The following is a 25,633-nucleotide window of genomic DNA, read 5'->3' on the forward strand; positions in this document are numbered from 1 at the left end:
GTTTAGACAATTATGAGAATTAAATTTTAATGATGTCATAATGCAAAAGAAATATTCTGTCCAGCAATTAATTATCAAAAACCTAATGACACAGAGCTTAGTATTAAGATTTGGATTTAGTATCATCATATTATATGTTATTATTAATATATATAAATTTAGATAATATAAGTTAAATTATCTTAGCTTTTAGTTTAAAAATACAAATATTTAAAAAAATACAAATATTTATTTTTATATAAGGCCTCAGATTTTTAAAAGGTCAAAATATTATATATAATGTACATCCCACAGACTTTTTCTCAAGAAAGAATTCTGGTAAAATTGTGTATTACCAGAATTTGTTGTGAGAGAGGAAATGTATTTTAAAATTTGGTTATTTAACCACCATAATAACATAGTACATATCCCTTACAAAAAAATTCTAAAAATGAAAGAGCTTAATTAAAAAATTGTAATTTGTTTTACCATTACAATGTTTAACCACATATTTTAAAATTTATTCATTTTATATCATGAAAATTTTTTTAGTTTATGTGTTCTAAGATAAATAAAAACTAACCTAGAAAAAAATCTTAAACTGTTTTTATGATATCCAAGATTGTACAATGTAAGTAATAGTAAAGAATGAATTTAGCAAGGTAAGGAGATATGCACTGCATGCTATTAAAGTCTCAGAGTTTAATTACCCATTTAAAACAGTAAATAGAATCCTAATGCTCACTCCCTTAAATATGACCAATTAATACAAAGAATAAAGAAAATTAGGAGTTAAAACAGTTCTATCAGTCTTGTTGTGACAGTCAAAAAATGACTTTGCTTGTAAAGCAGTTAAGGTATTCTGAAACTGTCAGGGACTAATTATTAATTGGCTACTTAGTTGGATACAAAAATTTACAAATGATTAATGTCTATTTGATGATACCCCTATACTGTGATGAATCATAGTTAGACATTCATAACATGCTATTCCTTTACCTATCCAACTCTTTCACGAGAACACATGAAATAATGTTATATTTAAGATAGTGTCTGAGGAAGATTACTTATGAAACATGTGGAAGATTTTACCTGTCCAACCAGGCAAGCAGACTCTTGGCTGCTCCTATCAGATCCACAACCGAAGTCAGAAAGTCATTTGGCAATTTTCGGCTTGTTCTCCCATCATAATGGCCGCTCCTTCTCCTCCCGGTTATAAAATTCTGCAGATTTTTGGCAGATGCATTCAGCTTGTGAGAAAGGGTTTTTAGATTTTCTGTTTCCAAGCCATAATTCTGAATTATAAAAAGAGAGAAAACAAATATACTTGAAGTCAATATTATATTCATTTACTAAAATATTTACTGAATATGTTACTATGTATAGGCAATAAAATTAGTACCAAGAGTTAAAATGACTAAGATAGGATTCCTGGCCCAGAAGAGCCCACAGTCAAATGAGGATCAAATGGGCAAATGTCAGATGAACAAATTACAATAAAATGTGTTAAATGCTAGTGTGAACATGCAAAGAGAAGGGCATTATCTCCTGGAATTATGCCACACAAGAAAGAAAGATTATTAGGACTCGTAAGCATTTTTTTAAAACCCAAACTTAAGTTCATTTACTTGTGAAATTCATTTTTATCAGTAATTATTTTTTTATTAAAAGATTTTACTTATTTGAGAGAGAAAGAGGGCATGTAAGCATGAGCTGGGGGTGGAGCAAAGGGAAAGGGAGAAGCAGGCTCCCTGCTGAGTAGGAAACCCGCACAGAGGCTCAATCCAAGGACCCTAGTTGGGATCATGACCCCAGCTGAAGGCAGATGCTTAACCGACTGAGCTACGCAGGCACCCCAGTAATTATTTTTAATATCTATTCTATTAGTATATGCATAGTCATGAATGTAGATGCTATGAAAAATTCTGCTTTCCCCAAGTGTGCAAAGAAAGCACAACCTAACAATAAAATGAAAAAGAAATAAATCATATGCAATATAGCTTTATTTTGTGTCCTATCCATAATGACACATAAGAAATTTCTTCTATAATATGGTACCAGAAGAAAACTAATTCCTCAGTGGAACCAATATGCTTTCTCTTTTTTATAATACAAATTATGAAACTGAATTAATTTTTATTTTTGTCATGGTTGCACTAGCTCACAGTCAAATATGAAGCGCATTGAAAACAATCATACTGGCTTTTTGCTAACTTTGTTTTCTTGTTTTTCCTTGGTCTCACTTTTGAATTTGAAGTAATATTTACTATTTCACTTTAAATATTATGTCTATAAATTAATGCAGAAATAAGTTATATGACTCAATATAAATAAACTTAAAAAAACACATTCAATGCAAAACACTCTAAGATCTCTACAAATAAACCTTAGGGAAAGATTTAATAAGTTACAATTAAATTTTAAAAGAGCTGATTGAGTTGTAAAACACCTCCAAGAAAGGCTGGTTAACCTGCTCAAAGGATGACTTCCATTAAACTACTTAGCAGCATATACATTATTGTCATGTGTAAAATTAAAAGTATTACTACCTTATAGAAAATCCTAAGACCCAAGGAATTTTAGATAGCTTCTGAAGCCCAAATGAATTCTAAGTTTGATTTATCCTCCTTTTACAGTTGAGGACAATGAGGCATAGGGAGATTTTCTGTGTGCTTACAGAGCTTAGAGTAGATAGAGTTCAGAATGGGACTACAAGTCACAAGGCCATATGTGAGGGTATGTCTAAGTGAAATGGTAGATAAAATACTAGGGGTATGAAAAAGGGAAGCAAATGGCACAATAAATTTAGCTGTATTAAGTCAACAACCACTGGGTAACTACTTCATATGAAATTTATTTCTATAATTTAAGAAAAGAAACTTGGAGGAGGAAAAAAGGAGGGACTAGAGGAGGGTTTGGACACAAACATTAAATACCAAGTTACATAAAAACATATATATACATACATATGTATATATATACATACATATATATACACATACATATATAAATACATATATACATATACATATATGAATAAATACCAAAGTTATGTATGTTACCATTGAAGGTCTCATAGTGATAAAAAGTCTGAATGTTCTTTGCTAAAAATTTACATTTTTTATTAAAAGAATACTCCTTTTGGAGCCATGGATCTCTTTTTATTTTAATTTTATTTATTTATTATTTATTTATTTTAATGATTTCATTTATTTATTTGACAAACAGAGATCACAAGTAGACAGAAAGGCAGGCGGCAGGTGGGGGGAAGCAGGCTCCCCGCTGAGCAGAGAGCCCAATGTGGGGCTCAATCTCAGGACCCTGAGATCATGACCTGAGCCGAAGTCAGAGGCTTAACCCTCTGTGCCACCCAGGTGCCCCATAAACCATGAGAGACTATGGACTCTGAAAAACAATCTGACGGCTTTGAAGGGGCGGGGTGGGTGGGAGGTTGGGGTATCAGGTGGTGGGTATTATAGAGGGCATGGATTGCATGGAGCACTAGGTGTGGTGAAAAAATAATGAATACTGTTATGCTGAAAATAAAAAATAAATTTAAAAAAACAACAACAAAAAAACCCCACAAAAAACAAAAAACACAACATAGTATATTAAATACCCACTATGGGGCACCTAGGTGGCTCAGTGGGTTAAAGCCTCTGCCTTCGTCCAGCATTGGGAATCCCTGCTCAGCGGGTAGCCGGCTTTCTCCTCTCTCTCTGCTTGACTCTCTGCCTACCTGTGATCTCTGTCTGTCAAATAAATAAATAAAATCTTTAAAAAAAATACCCACTACTAAATTTGAATTGCAATATTCTCTCAAGTCAAAACATTTTCTCTGCACAAATAAAACATTCTATTCAGATTCTCTTGCATCTGAGCATGGATTATCTGAAACATTTGGGAGATTTTATCTACCTTGTCAGTATATTAAGAAGGAAATCCTTTTATAAGTTTATTGAAGATATTCTCTAATGACTAGATAAGAGCAAGTTATACCAACTTCTTTATTAATTTGGCTTGAAACAACAAAAATTTGTTTTCTCTTACTTTAGAGATCAGAAATCCAAAATCACTACCACTGGGCTAAAATCACAGTGTTGGCAGATACATGCTTCGTCTGGAAGAAGATTCTTCTAATCCTTGCCTCAAAAAGAAACTGGTAGCTGTTGACATTCCTTGATTTGTGGTCATTATATAACTCCTGTCTCTGCCTCTGAGGTCACATGGCCACCTCTTCTGTGTGTACCAAATCTCCCTCTGCCTCTCCCTCATAAGGACATTTGTGATTGGATTTGGAGCCCACCTGGGTAATCAAAATTAATCTCCCCCTGTTAAGATCTTCAATTACATTTGAATATGCATGTCACTCACTAGCTGGGGGACGGATGGGGAAAGGCCTTCTCCAAGGTCAGGAACATGAGCTGGTCCCCTCCAAAGCTCATTCCCAGCTGCCCTTTGGGGACTCTATGAACTAAATTTCAATGATGCATCTGAAGTGCTTTCCTGAAACCATTTTCAGAAGTTTTTCCCTATGTTAAAGCACCTTCCCTGAAGTATAAAAGGATTCTCATTTTTCATTTTTGTGTATTAATGATTTTCATTAGAAAACATCCATTTATAAACATAACAATTTCTTTTTTTTTTTTAAAGATTTTATTTATTTATTTGACAGAGAGAAATCACAAGTAGATGGAGAGGCAGGCAGAGAGAGAGAGAGGGAAGCAGGCTCCCTGCTGAGCAGAGAGCCCGATGCAGGACTCGATCCCAGGACCCTGAGATCATGACCTGAGCCGAAGGCAGCGGCTTAACCCACTGAGCCACCCAGGCGCCCCTAAACATAACAATTTCTTAAGGAAGCTCAAATAATAATATTTCATTAGAGAGGAAACTAATCAATCAGCCTGTAATGTAACTTTCATTCTATAGCCATTGGTTGCCATACAACCTTAATTTCCTTTATATATAATACTAGCATATCAATATTTTCTTAGAAAGGGTTAGAATAATGTAAAAAGAATAACACAGATCTTACAAATAAAAATATAAAGTCACTTAAGCTGTTGTTTAAGTGGGTAGGAGAACAATAAATGAAAAAAGATGGGATTGGGAATGAGACAAACCATAAGTGACTCAATCTCACAAAACAAACTGAGGGTTGCTAGGGGGAGGGGGGTTGGGAGAAGGGGGTGGGGTTATGGACATTGGGGAGGGTATGTGCTATGGTGAGTGCTGTGAAGTGTGTAAACCTGGCGATTCATAGACCTGTACCCCTGGGGATAAAAATATATGTTTATAAAAAAATAAAAATAAATATATATAAAGTCAAAGTAAAACTACTTTGAAGCCTTCAAAATTTAAGATGATACTAAAATTATTTTTTAAAATACACTCAAGAATTAGGGAATAAAAATATCTTGTGGGAAAAACCTAGAAGGATATCCTGAGAGAACTTCTCCTAAATTGGAAATCTACTAAAGAAATTTCCTACATGGACCAGAGGGGAAAGATGAGGAGGACAGAGGAATATAGAGGGCAAGAAGAGACAAAAGATATGTAGTAGAGGATGGAGAGGAGATTCTTAAAACTAATTCTAGTTAAACCAATAAAAATAAATACAATAAAAATAGTTAGACCAATATCTCAAAAGCATTTTTAAGAAAATTCTCAAGACAATGGGGTGCCGAGGTGGCTCAGTCAGTTAAGTGGCTGACTCTCGATCTCAGGTCAGGTCTTGATCTCAGGGTTGTGAGTTCAAGCCCCACACAGGGACTTAACTTAAAAAAAAGGAAGAAAATTCTATAAGACTATAAAAATAGGTTAGAAGCTTATCTGTATACAAGTGTCTGTGTGGTACTATTTTAACATAAGGGATAGATTAGTTGATCTCAAGTTAATTTTTATCATCAAAGTTCTCAATTCTAAATAACTCAAAATCAATTACTGACAATATATAGATCTTCTTCCTATTTCCTTCATGAAAGCAGATGATGTGCTGTGTCTCACTAAGTCACCAGTAAATCATGCTCCCGTGCCTCCTACATCAAAAAGTGACAAGTGAATAATGCAGTCCTTTGCTTTGGTCCAGAAGTATGCAGACAATAAGTACTGACTCAAATTTTATTTTTAAAAGTTCTAATTTAAATTCTAATTTAATTAAATTCTAATTCTAATTAAATTAAATTCTAATTCTAATTAAATTAAAAATTCTAATTTAAATTTAGATAGCATACAGTGTTATATTAGTTTCAGGCATACAATGTAGTGATTCAACACTTCCATACATCATCCTGTGATCATCACAACATGTGCACTCCTTAAACCCCATCACCTATTTTGCTAATCCTCCCAGCTACCACCCTTCTGGTAACCATCAGTTTATTCTCTACAATTAAGAGTCTTTCTTGGTTTGTCTCTCCTTTCTCTTATTTTCCCCCTTTGATTGTTTTGTTTCTTAAATTCTACATGTGAGTGAAATCATATGGTATTTGCCTTTATCTGACTTACTCCACTTAGCATAATATACTCTATTTCCTCCACATTGTTGGGAATGGCAAGATTTAATTCTCTTATTTTTATTATTTTTTTAAAATTTAAATGCAATTAGCCAACATGTAGTGCATCATTAGTTTCAGATGTAGACTGTAATAATTCATCAGTTGCATATAACACCCAGTGCCCACCACATCACATGCCCTCCTTAATGCCCATCACAAATTATCTCATCCTTTTCCACTCCCCTCCAGCAACCCTCAGTTTGTTTCCTATATTTAAGAGACTCTTGATGGCTGAGTTAATATCCCATTGTGTGTACATAGCACTTCTATACCCATTCATTAGTTGATGGACAATTGGGACTCTTTCGTAATTTGGCTATTTAGATAATGTTGATCTTAACATCAGGGTGCACGAATCTTTTTGAATTAGTATTTTTGTATTCTTTGGGTAAATACCTAGTAATGTGATTGCTGGATCATAGAACAGTTCTATTTTTAACTTATTTAGGAATCTCTCCACTGTTTTCCAGAGTGGTTGTAACAGTGTACATTCCCACCAACAGTGCAAGACGTTTCCCTTTTCTCCACATCCTCACCAACACCTGTTGTTTCATGTGTCATTGATTTTTGCCATTCTGATAGGTGTGAAGTGATATCTCACTGTAGTTTTGATTTGTATTTCCCTGATGATCAGTGATGTTAAGTACTTTTTCATGTGTCTGTTGGCCATCTGGATGTGTTTTTTGGAGAACTGTCTGTCCATGTCTTTGCCCACTTTTTAATTGGATTATTTGTTTTTTGAGTTGTTTTTTAAGTTCTTTATATATATTGGATACTAACCCTTTGCCAGATATGTCATTTGCAATTGTTTCCTCACATTCTGCGGGTTGCCTTTTAGTTTTGTTGACTGTATCCTTTGTTTTGCAGAAGCTTTTTATCTTGATGAAATCCCAAGTTTATTTTTCCTTTCTCCCCCCTTGCCTTAGGAGACATACCTATAAAGAAGTTGCTATGGCTGATATCAAAGAGTCTACTACCTATTTTCTCCTCTAGTTTTTTGCAGTTTCAGGTCTATAACACATTTAGGTCTTTAATCTATTTTGAATTTATTCTTGTGGGTGGTATAAGAAACTGGTCCAGTTTCATTCTTTCGCATGTTGCTCTTCAGTTTTCCCAATACTGTCTGTTGAAAAGATTGTCTTTTTTTCCCACTGGATATTCTTTTCCTGCTTTGTCAAAGATTAACTGACAATATAGTTGTAGGTTTACTTCTGGGTCTTCTATTCTGTTCCATTGATGTATGTGTCAGTTTTTGTGCCAGTACCATACTGTCTTGATGGCTACAGTTTTGCGATATAACTTAAAGTCTGGAATTGCTATGCCTCCAGCATTGCTTTTCTTTTTCAGTATTGCTCTGGCTATTTGGGGTCTTTTCTGGTTCCACCAATATTTTAGGACTGTTCCAGTTCTGCAAAAAATGCTGGTGGTATTTTGATAGGAATTGCATTAAATGTGTAGATTGCTTTGAGTAGTATAGACATTTGAACAATATTTGTTCTTTGAATCCACAAGCATGGAATATCTTGCCTCTTGTTTCTGTCATCTTCAATTTCTTTCATGAGTATTTTTCAATTTTCAGAGTACAGATCTTTTACCTCTTTGATTAGGTTTATCCCTAGCATCTTACTGATTTTGGTGCAATCGTAAATGAGGCCGACTCCTTAATTTCTTTTTCTGCTGCTTCGGTATTTGTGTATAGAAATGCAACAGATTTCTATACATTGATTCTGTACCCTGTGACTTTACTGAATTCTTGTATCAGTTCTACCAGTTTTTTGGTGGAGTCTTTCAGGTTTTCCATAGAGAGTTTCATGTCATTGGCATATAGTGAAAATGTGACTTCTTCCTTGTCAATTTGGATGCCTTTTCTTAATGTTGCCTGACTGCTTTTGCTAGGACTTCCAGTACTATGTTAAATTACGGTGATGAGAGTGGACACCCCTGTCTTATGTCTGACTGAATAGGAAAAGCTCTTAGTTTTTCCCTATTGATGATAATGTTGGCTGTGAATTTTTCATAGATAGCCTTTATTATGTTCAAGTATGATACCTTTAAACCTACTTTATTGAGAATTTTTATCATGAATGGATATTGTACTTTGTCAAATTCTTTTTCTGCATCATTGAAATGATCATTTGGTTCTCATTCTTTCTTCTATTAATGTGATGTATCACATTGATTTGCAAATATTCACCCACTCTTGCAACTCAGGAGTAACTCCCATTTGATCATGAATGATTTTTAATGTATTGTCAGAGATATAGTATCAGAGATATTGGTCTGTAATTCTTTTTTAGTGGAGTCTTTATCCGGTTTTGGAATTAGGTAATGCTGAACTCATAGAATTAATTTTTAAGTTTTTCTTCCTTTTCTATTTTTTGGAATAGTTTCAGAAGATAAGTATAAGTTATCTTTACATGTATGATAGAATTTCCGCGAAGCCATCTGTCCCTGGATTTTTGTTTGTTGGGGGATTTTTGAGTATTGATTCAATCTCTTCATTGGTTATTTGTCTCTTCAAGTTTTCTCTTTCTTCCTGTTTCAGTTTTGGTAGTTTATGTTTCTAAGCATTTATCCATTTCTTCTAGGTTGTCCAATGTATTGCCATGTAATTTTTCATGATATTCTCTTAATAATTGTTTTTACAAGGCAGTTGTTGTTATTTTTACCCTCTCATTTGTGATTTTATTTACTTGGGTGCTTCCTCTTTTCTTCTTGGTAAGTCTGGCTAGAAGGTTATCAATGTAATTAATTCTTTCAATGAACCAGCTCCAGGTCCAATGTTCTGTTCTACTGTTTTCTTAGTTTCTATATCATTTACTTTTGCTCTAATTTTTATTATTTCCTTTCTTCTGCTGGCATTAGCTTTCATTTGTTGTTCTTTTTTAGCTACTTACGTGTAAGGTTAGGTTGTTTATTTGAGATTTTTCCTGCTTTGAGGTAGGCCTACATTGCTACATACTTACCTATTAGGACCACTGTTGCTGCATCCCAAAGGTTTTGGGCCATTGTGTTTTCATTTTCATTTGTTTCCATGTATTTTTAAATTTCTTTGATTCCTGGTTGACTCACTCATTGTTTAGTAACATGTAGTTTAACCTCTATTTATTTATATTTCTAACTTTTTTTCTTGTGGTTAACTTCCAGCTTCACAGTATTGTGGGCTGAAAAGGTGCTTGATATGATTTCAATCTCTTTGAACTTGTTGAGGCTTGTTTTGTGATCTAATGTGTAATCTATTCTGGAGAATATTCCATGTACACTTGAAAAGAACATGTAATCTGATTTTTTAGGATGGAATGTTCTGAATATATTTGTTATGTCTATCTCATTCAGTGTGTCATTCAAATCCATGTTTACTTGTGTATTTTCTGTTTAGAAAATGATGTAAGTGGGGTACTAATGTCCACTACTATCATTGTGTTATTATCAACTAGTTCCTTTATTTTATTGTTTTTTTTATTAACATATAATGTATTATTTGTCTCAGAAGTACAAGTCTGTGATTCATCAGTCTTACACAATTCATAATACTCACCATAGCACATACCCCCCCTGATGCCCATCACCCAGCCACCCCATCCCTCCCACCCTCTCCCCTCCAGCAACCCTCAGTTTGTTTCTTGAGATTAAGAGTCTCTTATGGTTTGTCTCCCTCTCTGGTTTCATCTTGTTTCATTTTCCCCTCCCCTCCCCTATGATCCTCTGTCTTGTTCTTTGATTCCATAGATCAGAGAGATCATATATTTGTCTTTCTCTGATTGACTTATTTTGCTTAGCATAATACCCTCTAGGTACATCCACATCATTGCAAATGGCAAGATTTCATTTTTTTCCCTGATGGATGCATAATATTCAATTGCAGGTGTATATATATATATACATATACATACATATATATATGCATATGTATATATATATGCCACATCTTCTTTATCCATTCATCCCTTGATGGACATCTAGGCTCTTTCCATAGTTCAGCTATTGTGGACATTACTTCTATAAGCATTGGGAGCACGTGTCCCATTGGATCACTACCTTTGTATCTTTAGTGTAAATACCCAGTAGTACAATTGTTGGGTTGTAGGGTAGCTCTATTTTTGATTTTTTGAGAAATCTCCATACTGTTTTCCAGAGTGGCTGTACCACCTTACATTCCCACCAACAGCATAAGAGGGATCCCTTTCTCTGCATCCTCGCCAACACCTGTTATTTCTTGAGTGGTTAATTTTAGCCATTCTGACCTGTGTGAGGTGTTATCTCACTATGGTTTTGATTTGTAATTTCCTGATGCTGAGTGATGTGGAGCACTTTTCATGTGTCTGTTGGCCATTTGGATGTCTTCTCTGCAGAAATATCTGTTTATGTCTTCTGCCCATTTCCTGACTGGATTATTTGATCTTTGGGTGTTGAGTTTGGTAAGTTCTTTATAGATTTGGCGTATTAGTCCTTTATCTGATATGTCATTTGCAAATATCTTCTCCCATTCTTTCAGTTGTCTTTTGGTTTTGTTGACTGTTTCCTTTGCTGTGCAAAAGCTTTTGATCTTGATGAAGTCCCAATAGTTCATTTTTGCCGTTGCTTCCCTTGCCTTTGGTGATGTTTCTAGGAAGAAGTTGCTGTGGCTGAGGTCAAAAACATTGCTGCCTGTATTTTCCTCAAAGATTTTGATGGATTCCTTTCTCCAACTGAGGTCATTCTATTTTTGTGTGTGGTGTAAGGAAATGTCCCAGTTTCATTCTTCTGCATGTGTATGTCCAATTTTCCTAAAACCATTTGTTGAAGAGACTGTCTTTTTTTACACTGGACATTCTTTCCTGCTTCGATGAAGATTAGTTAACCATAGAGCTGAGGGTCTATTTCTGGGTTCTATTTTGTTCCACTGATCTATGTGTCTGTTTTTGTGCCAGTACCATACTGTCTTGATGTTTACAGCTTTGTAATAGAGCTTGAATTATGGAATTCTGATACTGCCAACTTTGGTTTTCTTTTTCAACATTCCTTTAGCTCTTAGGGGTCTATTTAAGTTCCATACACATTTTAGGATTATTTGTTTCATTTCTTTGAAAAAAGTTGTTGGTATTTTGATAGGGACTGCATTAAATGTGTAGATTGTTCTAGGTAGCATTGCCATTCTCACAATATTTTTCTTCTAATCCATGAGCATGGAATGTTTTTCCACTTCTTTGAGTCTTCCTCAATTTCCTTCATGAGTATTCTATAGTTTTCTGAGTACAGATTCTTTGCCTCTTTGGTTAGATTTCTTCTTAGGCATCTCATGGTTTTGGATGCAGTTGTAAATGGGATTGACTCCTTAATTTCTCTTTGTTCTGTCTTGTTGTTAATCTATAGAAATGCTACTGATTTGGGGTGCCTGGGTGGCTCAGTGGTTTACAGCCTCTGCCTTTGGCTCAGGTCATGATCCCCGGGTCCTGAGATTGAGCCCCCCATTGGGCTCTCTGCTCAGCAGGGAGCCTACTTCCTCCAATCTCTCTCATTCTGCCTGCCTATCTGCCTACTTGTCTGTCAAATAAATAAGTAAAATCTTTAAAAGAAAAGAAATGCTACTGATTTATGTACATTGGTTTTATATCCTGACAATTTACTGAATTCCTGAGTGAGTTCTAGCAGTTTTGGAGAGGAGTCTTTTGGGTTTTCCACATGAAGTGTCATATCATTTGCAAATAGTGAGGGTTTGACTTACTCTTTGCTGATTCAGATGATTTTATTTCTTTTTGTTGTCTGATTGCTGAGGCTAGGACTTCTCTCTAGTACTATATTGAATAGAAGTCATGATAGGGGACATCCCTGCCATATTCCTGACCTTAGGGGAAAAGCTCTCAGTTTTTCCCTATTGAAAAGGATATTCCCTGTGAGTTTTTCATTGATGGCTTTGATGATATTGAGGTATATACCCTCTATCCCTCCACTTTGAAAAGTTTTGATCAAGAAAAGATGCTGTACTTTGTCGAATGCTTTTCCAGCATCTACTGAGAGTATCATATGGTTCCTGTTCTTTCTTTTATTAATGTATTGTGTCACATTGATTGATTTGAGGATGCTGAACCAACCTTGCAGCCCAGGAATAGATCCCACTTGGTGGTGGTGAATAATCCTTTTAATGTATTATTGGATTCTATTGGCTAGTATTTTGGTGAGAATTTTCTCATCTGTGTTCATCAAGGATATTGGTCTGTAATTATCCTTTTTGATGGGGTCTTTGTCTGGTTTTGGGATCAAGGTAATGCTGGCCTCATAAAATGAGTTTTGAAGTTTTCCTTCCATTTCTATTTTTGGAACAGTTTCAGAAGAATAGGTATTAATTCTTCTTTAAATGTTTTTGGTTGAATTCTCCTGGAAAGTCATCTGGCCCTGGGCTCCTGTTTGTTGGGAGATTTTTGATGAGTGCTTCAATCTCCTTACTGGTTATGGGTCTGTTCAGGTTTTCTGTTTCTTCCTGGTTCAGTTTTGGTAGTTTAAACGTCTCTAGGAATGCATCCATTTCTTCCAGATTGTCCAATTTGCTGGCACAAAGTTGCTTATAATATGTTCTTCTAATTGTTTGTATTTCTTTGGTGTTGGTTGTGATTGCTCCTCTTTCACTCATGATTTTATTTATTTGGGTCCTTTTTCCTTTCTTTTTGATAAGTCTGGCCAGGGGTTATCAATCTTATTAATTCTTTCAAAGAATGAGCTCCTACTTTTATTGATCTGTTCTACTGTTCTTCTGGCTTCTAATTCATTGATTTCTGCTCTGATCTTTATTATTTCTCTTCTACTGCTGGATTTAGGCTTTATTTTCTGTTCTTTCTCCAGCTCCTTTAGGTGTAAGGTTAGGCTGTGTGTTTGAGACCTTTCCTGTTTCTTGAGAAAGACTTGTATTGCTATATACTTTCCTCTTAGGACCACCTTTGTTGCATCCCAAAGATTTTGAGCAGTTGTGTTTTCATGTTTATTTGTTTCCATGAATTTTTTAAATTCTTTAATTCCCTGGTTGACCCATTTATTCTTTAGTGGGATGCTATTTAGCCTCCATGTATTTGAGTTTTTTCTAACTTTCCTCTTGTGGTTGAGTTGTAGTTTCAAAGCACTGTGGTCTGGAAATATGCAGGGAATAATCCCAATCTTTTGGTACTGGTTGAGACCTGATTTGTGGCCCAGGATATGATCTATTATGGAGAATGTTCCATGTGCACTAGAGAAGAATGTGTATTCTGTTGCTTTGGGATGGAATGTTATGAATGTATCTTCCATGCCCATCTGGTCCAGTGTGTCATTTAAAGCCTTTATTTCCTTGTTGATCTTTTGCTTAAATGATCTGTCCATTTTAGTGAGGGGCATGTTAAAGTCCTCTACTACTACTGTATTATTGTTGATGTGTTTCTTTGATTTTGTTATCTATCGGTTTATATAATTGGCTGATCCCATGTTAGGGGCATAGATATTTAAAATTATTAGATCGTCTTGTTGGACATTCCCGTTAAGTATGATATAATGTCCTTTCTCATCTCTTTTTATAGTCTTTGTTTTAAAATCTAATTTGTCTGATATAAGGATGGCCACCCCAGCTTTCTTTTGATGATCATTAACACGGTAAACTATTTTTCACCTCCTCCCTTTAAATCTGGAGGTGTCCTTGGGTCTACAATGAGCTTCATGCAGAAGGCATACTGGAGGGTCTTGCTTTTTTTTTTTTTTAATCCATTCTTATACCCTGTGTCTTTTGATTAGGGGCATTTAGCCCATTTACATTCAATGTAACTATTGGAAGATATGAATTTAGTGCCATTATATTGCCTCTAAGGTGACAGTTACTGTATATTTTCTTTATTCCTTTCTGGTCTGTGGTACTTTAAAGCTCTCTCTTTGCTTAGAGGACCCTTTTCAATAATTCCTGTAGGGCTGGTTTGGTGTTTGCAAATTCTTTTAGTTTCTGTTTTTCTCGGAAGCTTTTTTATTTCTCCTACTTTCAGTGACAGCCTAGCTTAATATAGTATTCTTGGCTGCATATTTTTCTCATTTAATGCTCCAATCCTTTCTGGCCTGCCAGGTCTCTGTGGATAGGTCTTCAGCCAATGTAATAATATTTCTACTGTTGTAGGTTATATACCTCTTGTCCTGAGCTGCTTTTGGGATTTTTTCTTTGTCTCTGAAACTTTTAAGTTTTACTATTAGATGGTGGGGTGTTGACCTATTTTCATTGATTTTGAGAAGCTTTCTCTGTGCCTCCTGGAGTTTGATGCCTGTTTCCTTCCCCAAATTAGGGAAGTTCTCTGCTATAATTTGCTCCAATGTACCTTCTGCTCCTCTCTCTTCTTCTTTTGGGATCCCAATTATTCTAATATTGTTTAGTCTTATGGTATCACTTATCTCTCGAATTGTCCCCTCATGATCTAGTAGTTGTTCATCTTTTTCTCAACTTCTTTGTTTTCCATTATTTGGTTTTCTATATCACTAATTTTCTCATTTTCTCTTCTGCTTCATTTATCCTAGCAGTAAGAGCCTCCATTGTTTTATTGCACCTCATTAACAGCTTTTTTTTTAAATTTCAACTTCATTAGATTTTAGTTCTTTTATTTCTCCAGAAAGGGATTCTCTAGTATTTTCTATGCTATTTTCAAGCCCAGCTAGTATCTTTATAATTGTCATTCTGAACTCTAGTTCTGATATTTACTAATGTCTGTATTGATTAGGTCCCTAGCAGTTGGTACTGTCTTTCATTCTTTTTTCTGAGGTGAGTTTTTTTCATTTTGCCATTTTGTTCAGAGAAGAACAGATGAATGAGAGAACAAAATGCTATAAGGGTAAAAACGACACCCAACCTGTGACCAGAGATTTCTATCTCTGGCACACGACCCTGTTTGGAGTCTCCAAACCCAGAAGATTCCTGCAACATGCTCCTGTACCACTCCTCCTGCAGAGAGGAAGGGGAGGCTTTCCAGATCTGCCATTTGTGGAGTCCCTGCTTGAAGAGCAGTGGCCCGACTTTGCCTCAGATCACAGTTTTTGGTAACCCCAAGCTGAGAGGCCACTTCTCAACTCCATCTTTGCAGATGGCTTCCCTGCTCTGATACCTGGGAGTGCTGCCACACTCAGGCACCCCTGGTATTTCTGTGACCCTAAGGGTCTCGAGACCACACTTTTCCAGTGAGGATTCCACACTGCTTAGCCACTGGAATGAGGTCCCTCTGTGGAGCAGACTTCTAAAACTTCTGATTTTGTGCCCCACTAATCTGTCACTTTCTGGGAGCTGGCTAATAGGGGCTCTCTTCCCCACCTCTGTCCTACAGTCTATCTTCCCATAGATCACCTCAGATTCACTTCCCTGCATGTCTTACCTTCCAGAAAGTGGTCATGTTTCTATTCATAGAATTACTGTTATTCTTCTCTCTGATCTCCTGCTGAATTTATAGGTGTTCAGAATGGTTTGATCACTATCTAGCAAATTCCTGGGACCAGCTGAAATTTAGGCCTCCTACTCTTCTGTCTTCTTGCTCCTCTCTTTCCTTTATATTTGTTATTGTTTTATATATGTCAATGCTCCCATTTGGGTTCATAAATAATTAAAATTTTTATATCTTTTTGTTGGATTGTTCCCTTTATGATTATATACTACTCTTCATTGTGTCTTTTTATAGCCTTCATTTTAAACTCTAGTTTTCTGATACAAGGATCGCTACTCTGGCATTCTTTTGACATCTGTTTGCATGATAATTCTCTTTCCCCTCACTTTCAATCTGCAGATGTCTCTAGGTCTAAAATGAGTCTCTTGGAGGTAGCATATAGACAGGTCTTGATATTTTACCCATTCTGACATCGTGTGTCTTTTGATTGGAGCATTTAGTCCATTTACATTTTAAAATAATTATTGATATATATCTATTTAGTACCATATTATTACTTGTTTTGTTGTGCCTGGAGATTTCCACTGATCCTTTCTTGTCTTTGTCATTTTGGGTCTCTTTTCCACTCAAAGAGTCTGCTCTAATATTTTTTGTAGAGCTGGATCAGTTTTTGTTTGGGAAACTAGCTCTCCTTCTCTGAATGATAGCCTTGCTGAATAGAGTATTCTTGACTGCAGGTTTTTGTTATTTCTTTAAAGATTTTATTTATTTATTTGACAGAGAGAGATCACAAGTAGATGGAGAGGCAGGCAAAGAGTGAGAGAGAGGGAAGCAGGCTCCCCACCGAGCAGAGAACCCGATGCGGGACTCGATCCCAGGACCCTGAGATCACGACCTGAGCCGAAGGCAGGGGCTTAACCCACTGAGCCACCTAGGCGCCCGACTGCAGGTTTTTCACATTCAGCACTTTGAATATGTCTGCCATTGCCTTCTGGCATCCCATGTTTCTGCTGAGAAATCTCTACCTAGCCATAATGGTCTTTCCTTTGTAAGTTAGGGACTTCTTCTATTTTGCTGCTTTTAAGACATTTTCTTTAACACTACATTTTGCAAATTTAAGTACAATGTCTTGGTGTTGGCTTTGTTTTTGTTGATTTTGATGACAGTTTTTTGTGACTTCTGGATATGGAAGTCCATTTTCCTTACCCAGCTGAAAACTTCAGCTATTATATCTTCAGATAAGTTTTTTGTCCCCTTTTTCTTTCTTCTTCTTTTGGGACTCTCATAATATGAGTGCTCTTATGTTTGATTTAGTCACTGATTTCCTAAGTATATTCTTGTGTTTCATAATCCTTCTCTTTTTTGTTCAGCATCATTACTTCCTATTATTTTGTCTTCTAGGTCACTAACACATTCCTCTGCTTTTCCAGCCTGCTGTTTATTGCATCAAGCCTGTTTCCCATCTTGTTACTTGCATTCTTCATCTCTGATTCTTTTTTAACACTTTTAGCTCTGTGGTAAGGGTCTCACTGTTGTCTTCTACTCTTTTTTCAATCCCAGTGAGTATCCTTAGGATTGTTACTTTAAATTCTCCATCAGGCTTGTTACTTTTATAATTTTGCTTAGATATCTGGTCATGGCCTTATCTTCTTTTTTCAATTGGGGTAAATCACTCCATCTTAGCATTTCATCTATGTCTCTGCTTCTCTGTGTTAGAAAAGTCAGTTATGTCTCCTGCCCCTGAAAGTAATTACTTTATGAAGAAGAGGTCATAAAGTGCCCAGGGTCTGCACTTCACAGAGTGTCTCTGGTGTGTGCTTCATGTGCTCTGCTGTTGTGTTCTGACTGGTCTATTCTTCAGGCCAGTCATCTGCAGAGGCTCTCCTTGCCTGCTGTAGACAGTGTTTTGTACCTGGCCTGCATATGGAGAGTTTTAAAAGTGTGCTCTGGCCTACTTGTCAAATGAGACCTGACACTAGCTCCACCAGAACTGAGGCCCTGCAGGACTCTGGTCTGGAGATCTGGTGTGGGTAGGAGTCTGTGCTGGTCTTCTGTGGGAGAGTCCTGCTGTGCTTGGACTGAGGCAAACCTGGTTGTGAAGGGCAGTCCTGCCAGAGTGTGGTGGGTGGGGCTTGGCATAAACAGGTAGCCAGTGTTCCTGCTGAGAGGTGGGGGAGGGAAATGGCACTAGCTAGCTCCTTTCTTCCTAGGGAGAGAGATGTCGCTGTGAAAACTGCCTCTCAGGGATGCATTCTAAGTGAATAATTTCTCCCCTGTCAGCCCCTGGCATTTTTCAAATTGCTAATTCAGGCTGTTTTTCCCCAGGTCATTTGCCTGTCTTCTCCTCAGGAGTAGTGCAGTGCCCTCAGGGCCCCATCCCAGCCAAGCCCACTGATCTTTAAAACTCTAGGCTTTAAGCCTGGTTGCAAAAACTCACAAATTCAATCTCTTGTTTTCCAATCCAATGGCTTTGGGGAAATGTTTACTTATGTGTTCCCTTGTGTGTTCCTCTCTCTGTAGCCCTTCTCTGGGACCATGGTTCTCTTCCCTCTGCAACACCCTGATCTGTTTCTCCCCTAAACCATGTCTTCACACTTCCTATCTTTTATGATGTGGCCTCTTCTGTCCCTGTAGTTGTGGAGCTTGGTCTGTGCCCTTTTTGGTCGATTTCTGGGGTATTTAGGATGACTAAATAGTTATCTAGGTGTGTTTGTGAGATGAGCCTTGGGTCCTCGTACTCTGCCACCATCTTCCTCTCCTACTTATTCCCTCAACTTTTAAAAAGCGCAGATTTATTCATTACAGTCTTGCTTTGTACTAGATATGCATGGGACAAATATGCATTACTACTGATTTGGAAAGAACTACATCAAAAAAATAAAAGTTTAGTCATGGTCTGTAGTTAGCTATTTTCTTTGTCTTATATGTTACCTATTTGTTTACATATATGTCTGCCAGGAACCTGTTGTGGCTACACTGATTCAACATAGCCACTGATTCAACATAGCCAATAAATAATTGGTGCTAAGTTCATATTGTTCTTCTGTTTTAATTACATGCATGCAAAAGTACAAGAAACACATGAAGGATACACTTAACATTTTAGAAGATCAAGTTGGCTCTATCCTCACTAGTGGTGAATTCTCTAAACACAACAAAATATTCAATATTGGCACCACATATTTTACAATGTCAATGCTATTTTATTCAGAGCTCTTAATTTGATTGCATCATGGAGCAGGTGTTTAGGTTTCATAATACTTTGCTTTATAAATGTGAGTGAGTCGTAAAAGGACTGCTTTAATGAATATTTTTGAGAAATGAATGATTTTGAGATGAATGAACCAAGCAATTATGTTGCAAAGAAACAAATCCTAGCAATTGCAGACATCTAAATTTTCATGCAAAATACCTATTATATGAAAAGTGCATGAAGAATGAAATGAAAACTATTCTTATCCTGTCATAAATGATTCACTTATACTTCTTGATAACCAGGTGTACTGTCAGAGCATAAATTAAGGGCTATACATTGATATTTATGTTTTACTATTTCCGTTAATATACTGTACTCTCTATTGAAGGACACTCAATGATAGCGTAACAGCAGGAAAAAGTTAAAACACCTCCAAATCATGAACAGCTTACTTCTTTCTAGAATAACATGGTACAAACAATATAGTTGGTGCTTAAATACATATATGTTGCATGAATGAACAAGTTACTATACAAACCTTTGATTTTCATCAACTGCCATAACATTTATTCCCCATCAGGACTAACTTTAAAATAAAGCAGATGAAAATACTCCATAGCTTGAAAGAAACAGAGGAATTTGATAAACGTTCTGCATCTTCCTTATACTAGGAACAGAAACTGCAGAGTCAGAGGCAAGAGAAAAAAATTACAGTGCTCTGGGTAAAAGCAGAGAACTTCATTCAGTAAGATAACATTAATTTAATATCCTCTATGTGCTAAGGACTCAGCAGGGAACCTAAAAAATCTAAGCAAAAAATTATAATATGATACAAAACGTAAGTTGCCTTTCTTCCTATTACTTCCCACTCTGCACCAGCCAAATCAAAATTGTCATATCTCTCTGCACACTTCATATTCTTTCACAATTCTGTCTTTACACATGGTATTTCTTCTGCCTAGATAAGTTTTCCCCAACTTTCCATCTGGTGAACATCTACTTATCCTGCAATTCCCAATGCAAATCCCACCTACACTTCCTGGATCCCCACAGTAGTGTTCATCATTTCCTTCTGAACTCTCCTGGGATCTCTTTAAATATGTATAACCTTTTAATGACTATTATCTTCTTTACTGGACTGTATACATTTTAAGAGCACCGACTATGGGGCGCCTGGATGGCTCAGTGGGTTAAAGCCTCTGCCTTAGGCTCAGGTCATGATCCCAGGTTCCTGGGATCAAGCTCCTCATCAGGCTTTCTGCTCAGTGGGGAGCCGGCTTCCCCTCTCTTTCTGCCTGCCTCTCTGCCTACTTGTGATCTCTGTCTGTCAAATAAGTAAATAAAATCTTAAAAAAAAAAGGGCACTGACTGTGCCTTTTTCATCTCTGTAATTCCTGTGATATAGCTGTTGAGCATGAACATATAATTGTTAAAAGAAATAAAAACAACAGACATAAGGAATAAAGCAAAAACCAGTAGAGATATTAAAGTTTTAAAGAGATAATAAACAATTCCCCATTCCCAACAACACCTCCTGGTCTAGTCAACTCAGCTTGCTGATGAAGGATCTCACATCCTAATTTTATAATGGTATGTAGAAGTAAATCAGAATTCATTGCTCAGATATTCACTTGATATTCACTGGAAAATATTTATTGCATAAAATGGAAGATATCTTCACTTCTAACTTGCTGATGTATAGTCATTAGGAAGTGGTGGAAGGAAGATTTAATATTTGTCCTCTTTGGAGAATATGACCAATTTATTGCTGAATAAGCACAGAAAGAATGAATTTAATGTGTTTTTTTCCCCCTAGAAAACGATGCAATACTATGGTGCTTAAACCCAGAACTGTGTAGGAATTAAAACTCAGCATATGAAGAGATGTACCACAGCTCTATGGTGAGAACACTGAAATGGTCTAGACATCTATCTCTCATGCCATCTTTCTAAGTAAGTTTAGGTCAGCAGAGATTTTTCATGGGCCAGACTCTGCCTGGAGGTTCATACTATTTGTAGTTAGCACTGAAATCATCAATTTTATTTCCTTCTTCAAACTGACAGCTCGAAATCCAGCACATAAGTGGTTTATCTCTGAGGAGTCCTGCTTATGAAACATAACCTCCTGAATTTCAAACTCTGACACACCCAACTATGTACTGTTATAAAAGATGTGGCAAATAGGGGCACCTGGGTGGCTCAGTTGGTTAAGCATTCAACTCTTGATTTCATGTCAGGTCATGATCCATGATCACAGGGTTGTGAGACCAAGCCCCACATCAGGATATGTTCTGAACATAGAGCCCACTTAAGATTCTCTCTCTTCCCCTGCCCCTCCCCACTCTCTCCCTCTCTTAAAAAAAAAGAAAGATGTGGCAAGTAGAGGACTGCTGGATCATGCACTCATCTCCAAGCCACTTCTGTTGCACCTTCATGGCCACAATGACCCAGATTTGGAGACCAGTAGACAAAAACAATGAGGTCTCCTACCTTATGTTGAGTACTATCTCTTATACCTGGCATGATTTCTGTGATCTGATTCTGATAAGGGATAGAGCACAAGTGTGTATTCTAGTCTAAGCTGATTTCTCTGATCCCAGGAGTAGGAAAATAAGAAGATCCCAAACTATCATATGAAAAACATCTCAAGACTCTTACAATACCACTTTCAAAAAGTATTCAGCATCCACTATTGCCCGGCATCTGTGCTACACACTAGGTATTTAGTAAGCGTCATGTCTTTTCCCACACAGCTTACAGTATAGCAGAAGAAACAGACGTTAAACTGATAAATACACATATAAATATGTAATTAGAAAATGAGATGAAGGTTAAAAGAATAACAGTAAGGGGCTAACCTCTACCAGTGGTGAGGGAATAATTAGAGAATGTTTTTTTGAAGAAATGACAATTAAGGTTAAGATTGACATGTGTAAATGGGAGGTAATAGTCAATCAATGTGGTTTCAGATTGTACTCTTCTTTAGAAAATGCTTTCAGTCAGGTCTATTTTTTATTTATTTTTTTAAGATTTTATTTATTCATTTGAGAGCAAGAGAGCACAAGCAGGGGGAGAGGCAGAGGGAGAGGGAGGAGCAGACTCCCTGCTGAGCTGGTTGCCCAACGTTGAGGCTTGATCCCTGGATACTGGGATCATGACCTGAGCAGAATGCGGACATTTAACCATCTAATACATTTATTTAAAATAGGTTCCACACTCAACATAGGGCTTGACCTTATGACCCTGAGGGCCAAAAGCCGCATCCTCTACCAAGTGATCCAGTCAGGTGCCACACAGTCAGGTTGTTCTTCCTTGCCTATCCTATTGGCTTTTTGTGAAATTTGGTATTATTGATGTTCCTTACTGAAAAAAAAAAAAAAAAAAAAAAAAACACTCCCCCTTGCTTTTGTGACAATGCTTTTGAAGCTGCCTTCACATTTCTCCACGCACTCTGCAAGCCTCCTCTGTAGTCTCTTCTTCCTTCCCAACCCCCGGGTGGAGCTGAGTCCCTCCTGGGGTGATCTCTCTCTCTCTATGGATTCAATCCTTATACCCTGGAGACGCCCAAATCTCTATCTTCAGCTACTTCTCAAGCTCCAAATTCGTATGTGCAACTGTTTGACGAGTATCTCTTTCTGGATAACTCAGAGATGACTCAAATTCAATGAATCTGAAACTCAATTTATATTCCCACCTTAATCTAGTCTTGCTACTATTGCCCACCTTCATTATTGAAAAATTATCTGCACTATCTTTGCAGCTAGAAAACATGGAATCTTTCTCAACTTCTCCCTTTATCTCACCTCTCAGATTCATCAGATCTTCTCTATTCCTGTTCATCCTTAGTTTAAGCCCTGCTCATAGCCTAAGAAGATTATTTAAAACATTTCTGGAGCGCCTGGGTGACTCAGTTAAGCACCTGCCTTTTGCTCAGGTCATAATCCCAGAGTCCCAGGAATGAGCCCTGCATCAGGTTCCCTGCTCAGCAGAGAGTTTGCTTCTCCCTCTGACCCTCTCCCATCCAGTAGTGTCTCTCTCTCTCTCTCTGTGTCTCACTCTCTCTCTCAAATAAATAGATGAAATCTTTAAAAAAAATAAAACATTTCCTAACTATTCATCTGGTCTTTAGATTATACCCACTCCATTCCCTCCTCTTTACTACCATCAGTTACATTTTTTTTTTTAATTTTTATTTTTTATAAACATATATTTTTATCCCCAGGGGTACAGGTCTGTGAATCACCAGGTTTACACACTTCACAGCACTCACCAAAGCACATACCCTCCCCAATGTCCATAATCCCACCCTCTTCTCCCAAACCCCCTCCCCCCAGCAACCCTCAGTTTGTTTTGTGAGATTAAGAGTCACTTATGGTTTGTCTCCCTCCCAATCCCATCTTGTTTCATTTATTCTTCTCCTACCCACTTAAGCCTCAAGTATTTGATCATTCCTACATGGTTCTCCAATATCCACCCTAAAGTATAAATCTCTTATCATGATGTTTAGATACTTTATAGTCTGGGCCTATCGGGCCTTTTAAAGACTAATTTTCTGCCACTGTTTCCCATGTATTTTGTCATCTAAAATAGCTAACCTTTGTTCAAACCCACCAGGCATCCTCTTTATTCTGTGTGCCTGTGTCTGTGTTGTTTTATTTACATAGAATGCCCTTCCCTCTTGTTCTTCCAAACACATGCTCATCTTCCTCAAGTCTCCTTAAATATCACTTTTTTTGCAATATGAACCCATCTGTCATAGTTAAAGCTAGTTATTTTCTCTTCTGTGCCCCCATAATACTTAGTTCATACTTTTATTTTAGTACTTATAATACAGTATTGTGGTAATTTGTGTGTCACTCCCTCCCCCATAGGCTTTTCAAGAGGGCACGAAATACATCTTATATCTGACACACAAGTTCTCGTATATTCACTGACTCTTGAATTATATATAATTATTTACTCATTTCTTGTTAATTATCATCATCTTAATAGTTAACTACTTATTGAATACCTACTGTGTGTCAGGCACTGAATCAGGCACCACACAAATTCCATCTCATTTGCTTTTCACAATACCTATAAGAGCCAACTGTTACTATCTCCATTTTATATTGAAAAACCAAGGTGGGGCACCTGGGTGGCTCAGTCAGTTAAGTGTCTGACTCTTGATTTCAGCTCAGGTCATGATCTTAGGTTGTGAGTTCGAGCCCTGCATCAGGCTCCATGCTCAGTGGGGAGTTTGCTTCTTTCTCTCTCCTTCGGCCCCCTCCAAATAAGTAAATCTTTAAAAAAAAGTAATAAAAAATAAATAAATAAACCAAGGTTATGATGAAATTACTTGCCCACAAGTGTCAGTAACTGACTGAGCCTAATTTAAATCACAGATTATTATAAGACTGCTGCTTTTTTATCTCACTGTAGCTCTAGCCCCCTTACAAATATCTATAAGAATTTAAAACCAATCAAATGTCATCTTACCTAACGTGGAAAAAAATCTATGTTCCTTTTGTAATATTTAGTATATTATCAGAATCTTGCAGGATTATTTTGACATTGATTTCTCTTGTATGTCAACAAAAGTAACCTTATAATATATGATATTCAATTTTTATTGTATATATACATTTAGAACATTCAAATAATTTCATTAAGGATGATTTTTCTAAAATAAGATTTCTTAATATTTATGTTACTAAATCAAAACATTTATTTTATTATTTTTTAAAGATTTTATTTATTTATTTGACAGACAGAGATCACAAGTAGGCAGAGAGGCAGGCAGAAAGAGAACAGGAAGCAGGTTACCCACTGAGCAGAGAGCCTGTGTAGGACTCAATCCCAGGACCCTGAGATCATGACCTGAGCTGAAGGCAGAGGCTTTAACCCACTGAGCCACCCAGGTGCCCCATGATGGAACAGATTTTTATACCTACTAATAGCTCAAGAAGTGTTTGGTTCTCCATATCCTGGCAATAATCATCTTTGTCAGACATCTTAATTTTTGTTCATCTGGTAGGCATAAAATGCCATGTCATTGTACCCTTAATTAACATCCCCAGATTATTAATGGGATTACAGATATTGGTTAATTAATATTAATTAATATTAATGTCATTGGTTGAGTTATAAGCCTCTTTAAGTTTTAATTTGGCACCATGTAGTATACCAAATTTAATAAAGGAGGAAAATACCACTTCTAGTTAGAGGAGTTTTTCCTAATTGCATTTAAATTATTTTTAAAAAGAGAAGAAAAAGAAGGAAAAAAACTAAAAGAGGAAAATAATTTAAATAGAAATAATACAAGTTTCCTTTCCAATCACTTAATGTCCTTACCAGTGCACACAGAAGGTCAACTGCTTCCAAGATCAATTCCTGATGGCCAATGCGGCTGACCCCCAGATCTTCTAGCTCCTGATGCGTAATACGAAGCAGCTGGTCTCCACTGATCTTCTCCCTCTCGAAGTTCTTAATATACTGCTGCAAACAGTCATCAAGACCTGCAGAAGAAAAATATGGAAGACCAGAATGTAAAAAAAAAAAAAAAACACAGTGGAACC

At 36.6% G+C, this 25,633-nt stretch overlaps 1 protein-coding gene across 5 annotated transcripts in view; it reads right to left on the reverse strand.

The window, feature by feature from the left end:
* Positions 1-25,633, reverse strand: part of CNKSR2 (connector enhancer of kinase suppressor of Ras 2) — a 282,671-nt gene that overhangs the window by 205,227 nt on the left and 51,811 nt on the right. For all 5 annotated transcript variants that reach the window (XM_082718290.1, XM_082718292.1, XM_082718291.1 and 2 more), the window contains exons 2-3: positions 25,410-25,573; positions 1,072-1,274 (exon numbers count right to left, since the gene is read on the reverse strand). In XM_082718290.1, coding sequence (XP_082574416.1) covers positions 1,072-1,274; positions 25,410-25,573 — 367 coding nt within the window. The remainder of the gene's footprint in view (positions 1-1,071; positions 1,275-25,409; positions 25,574-25,633) is intronic.

The sequence above is a fragment of the Mustela nivalis genome (genome assembly GCF_964662115.1).
Source record: "Mustela nivalis genome assembly, chromosome: X".
Taxonomy (NCBI): domain Eukaryota; kingdom Metazoa; phylum Chordata; class Mammalia; order Carnivora; family Mustelidae; genus Mustela; species Mustela nivalis.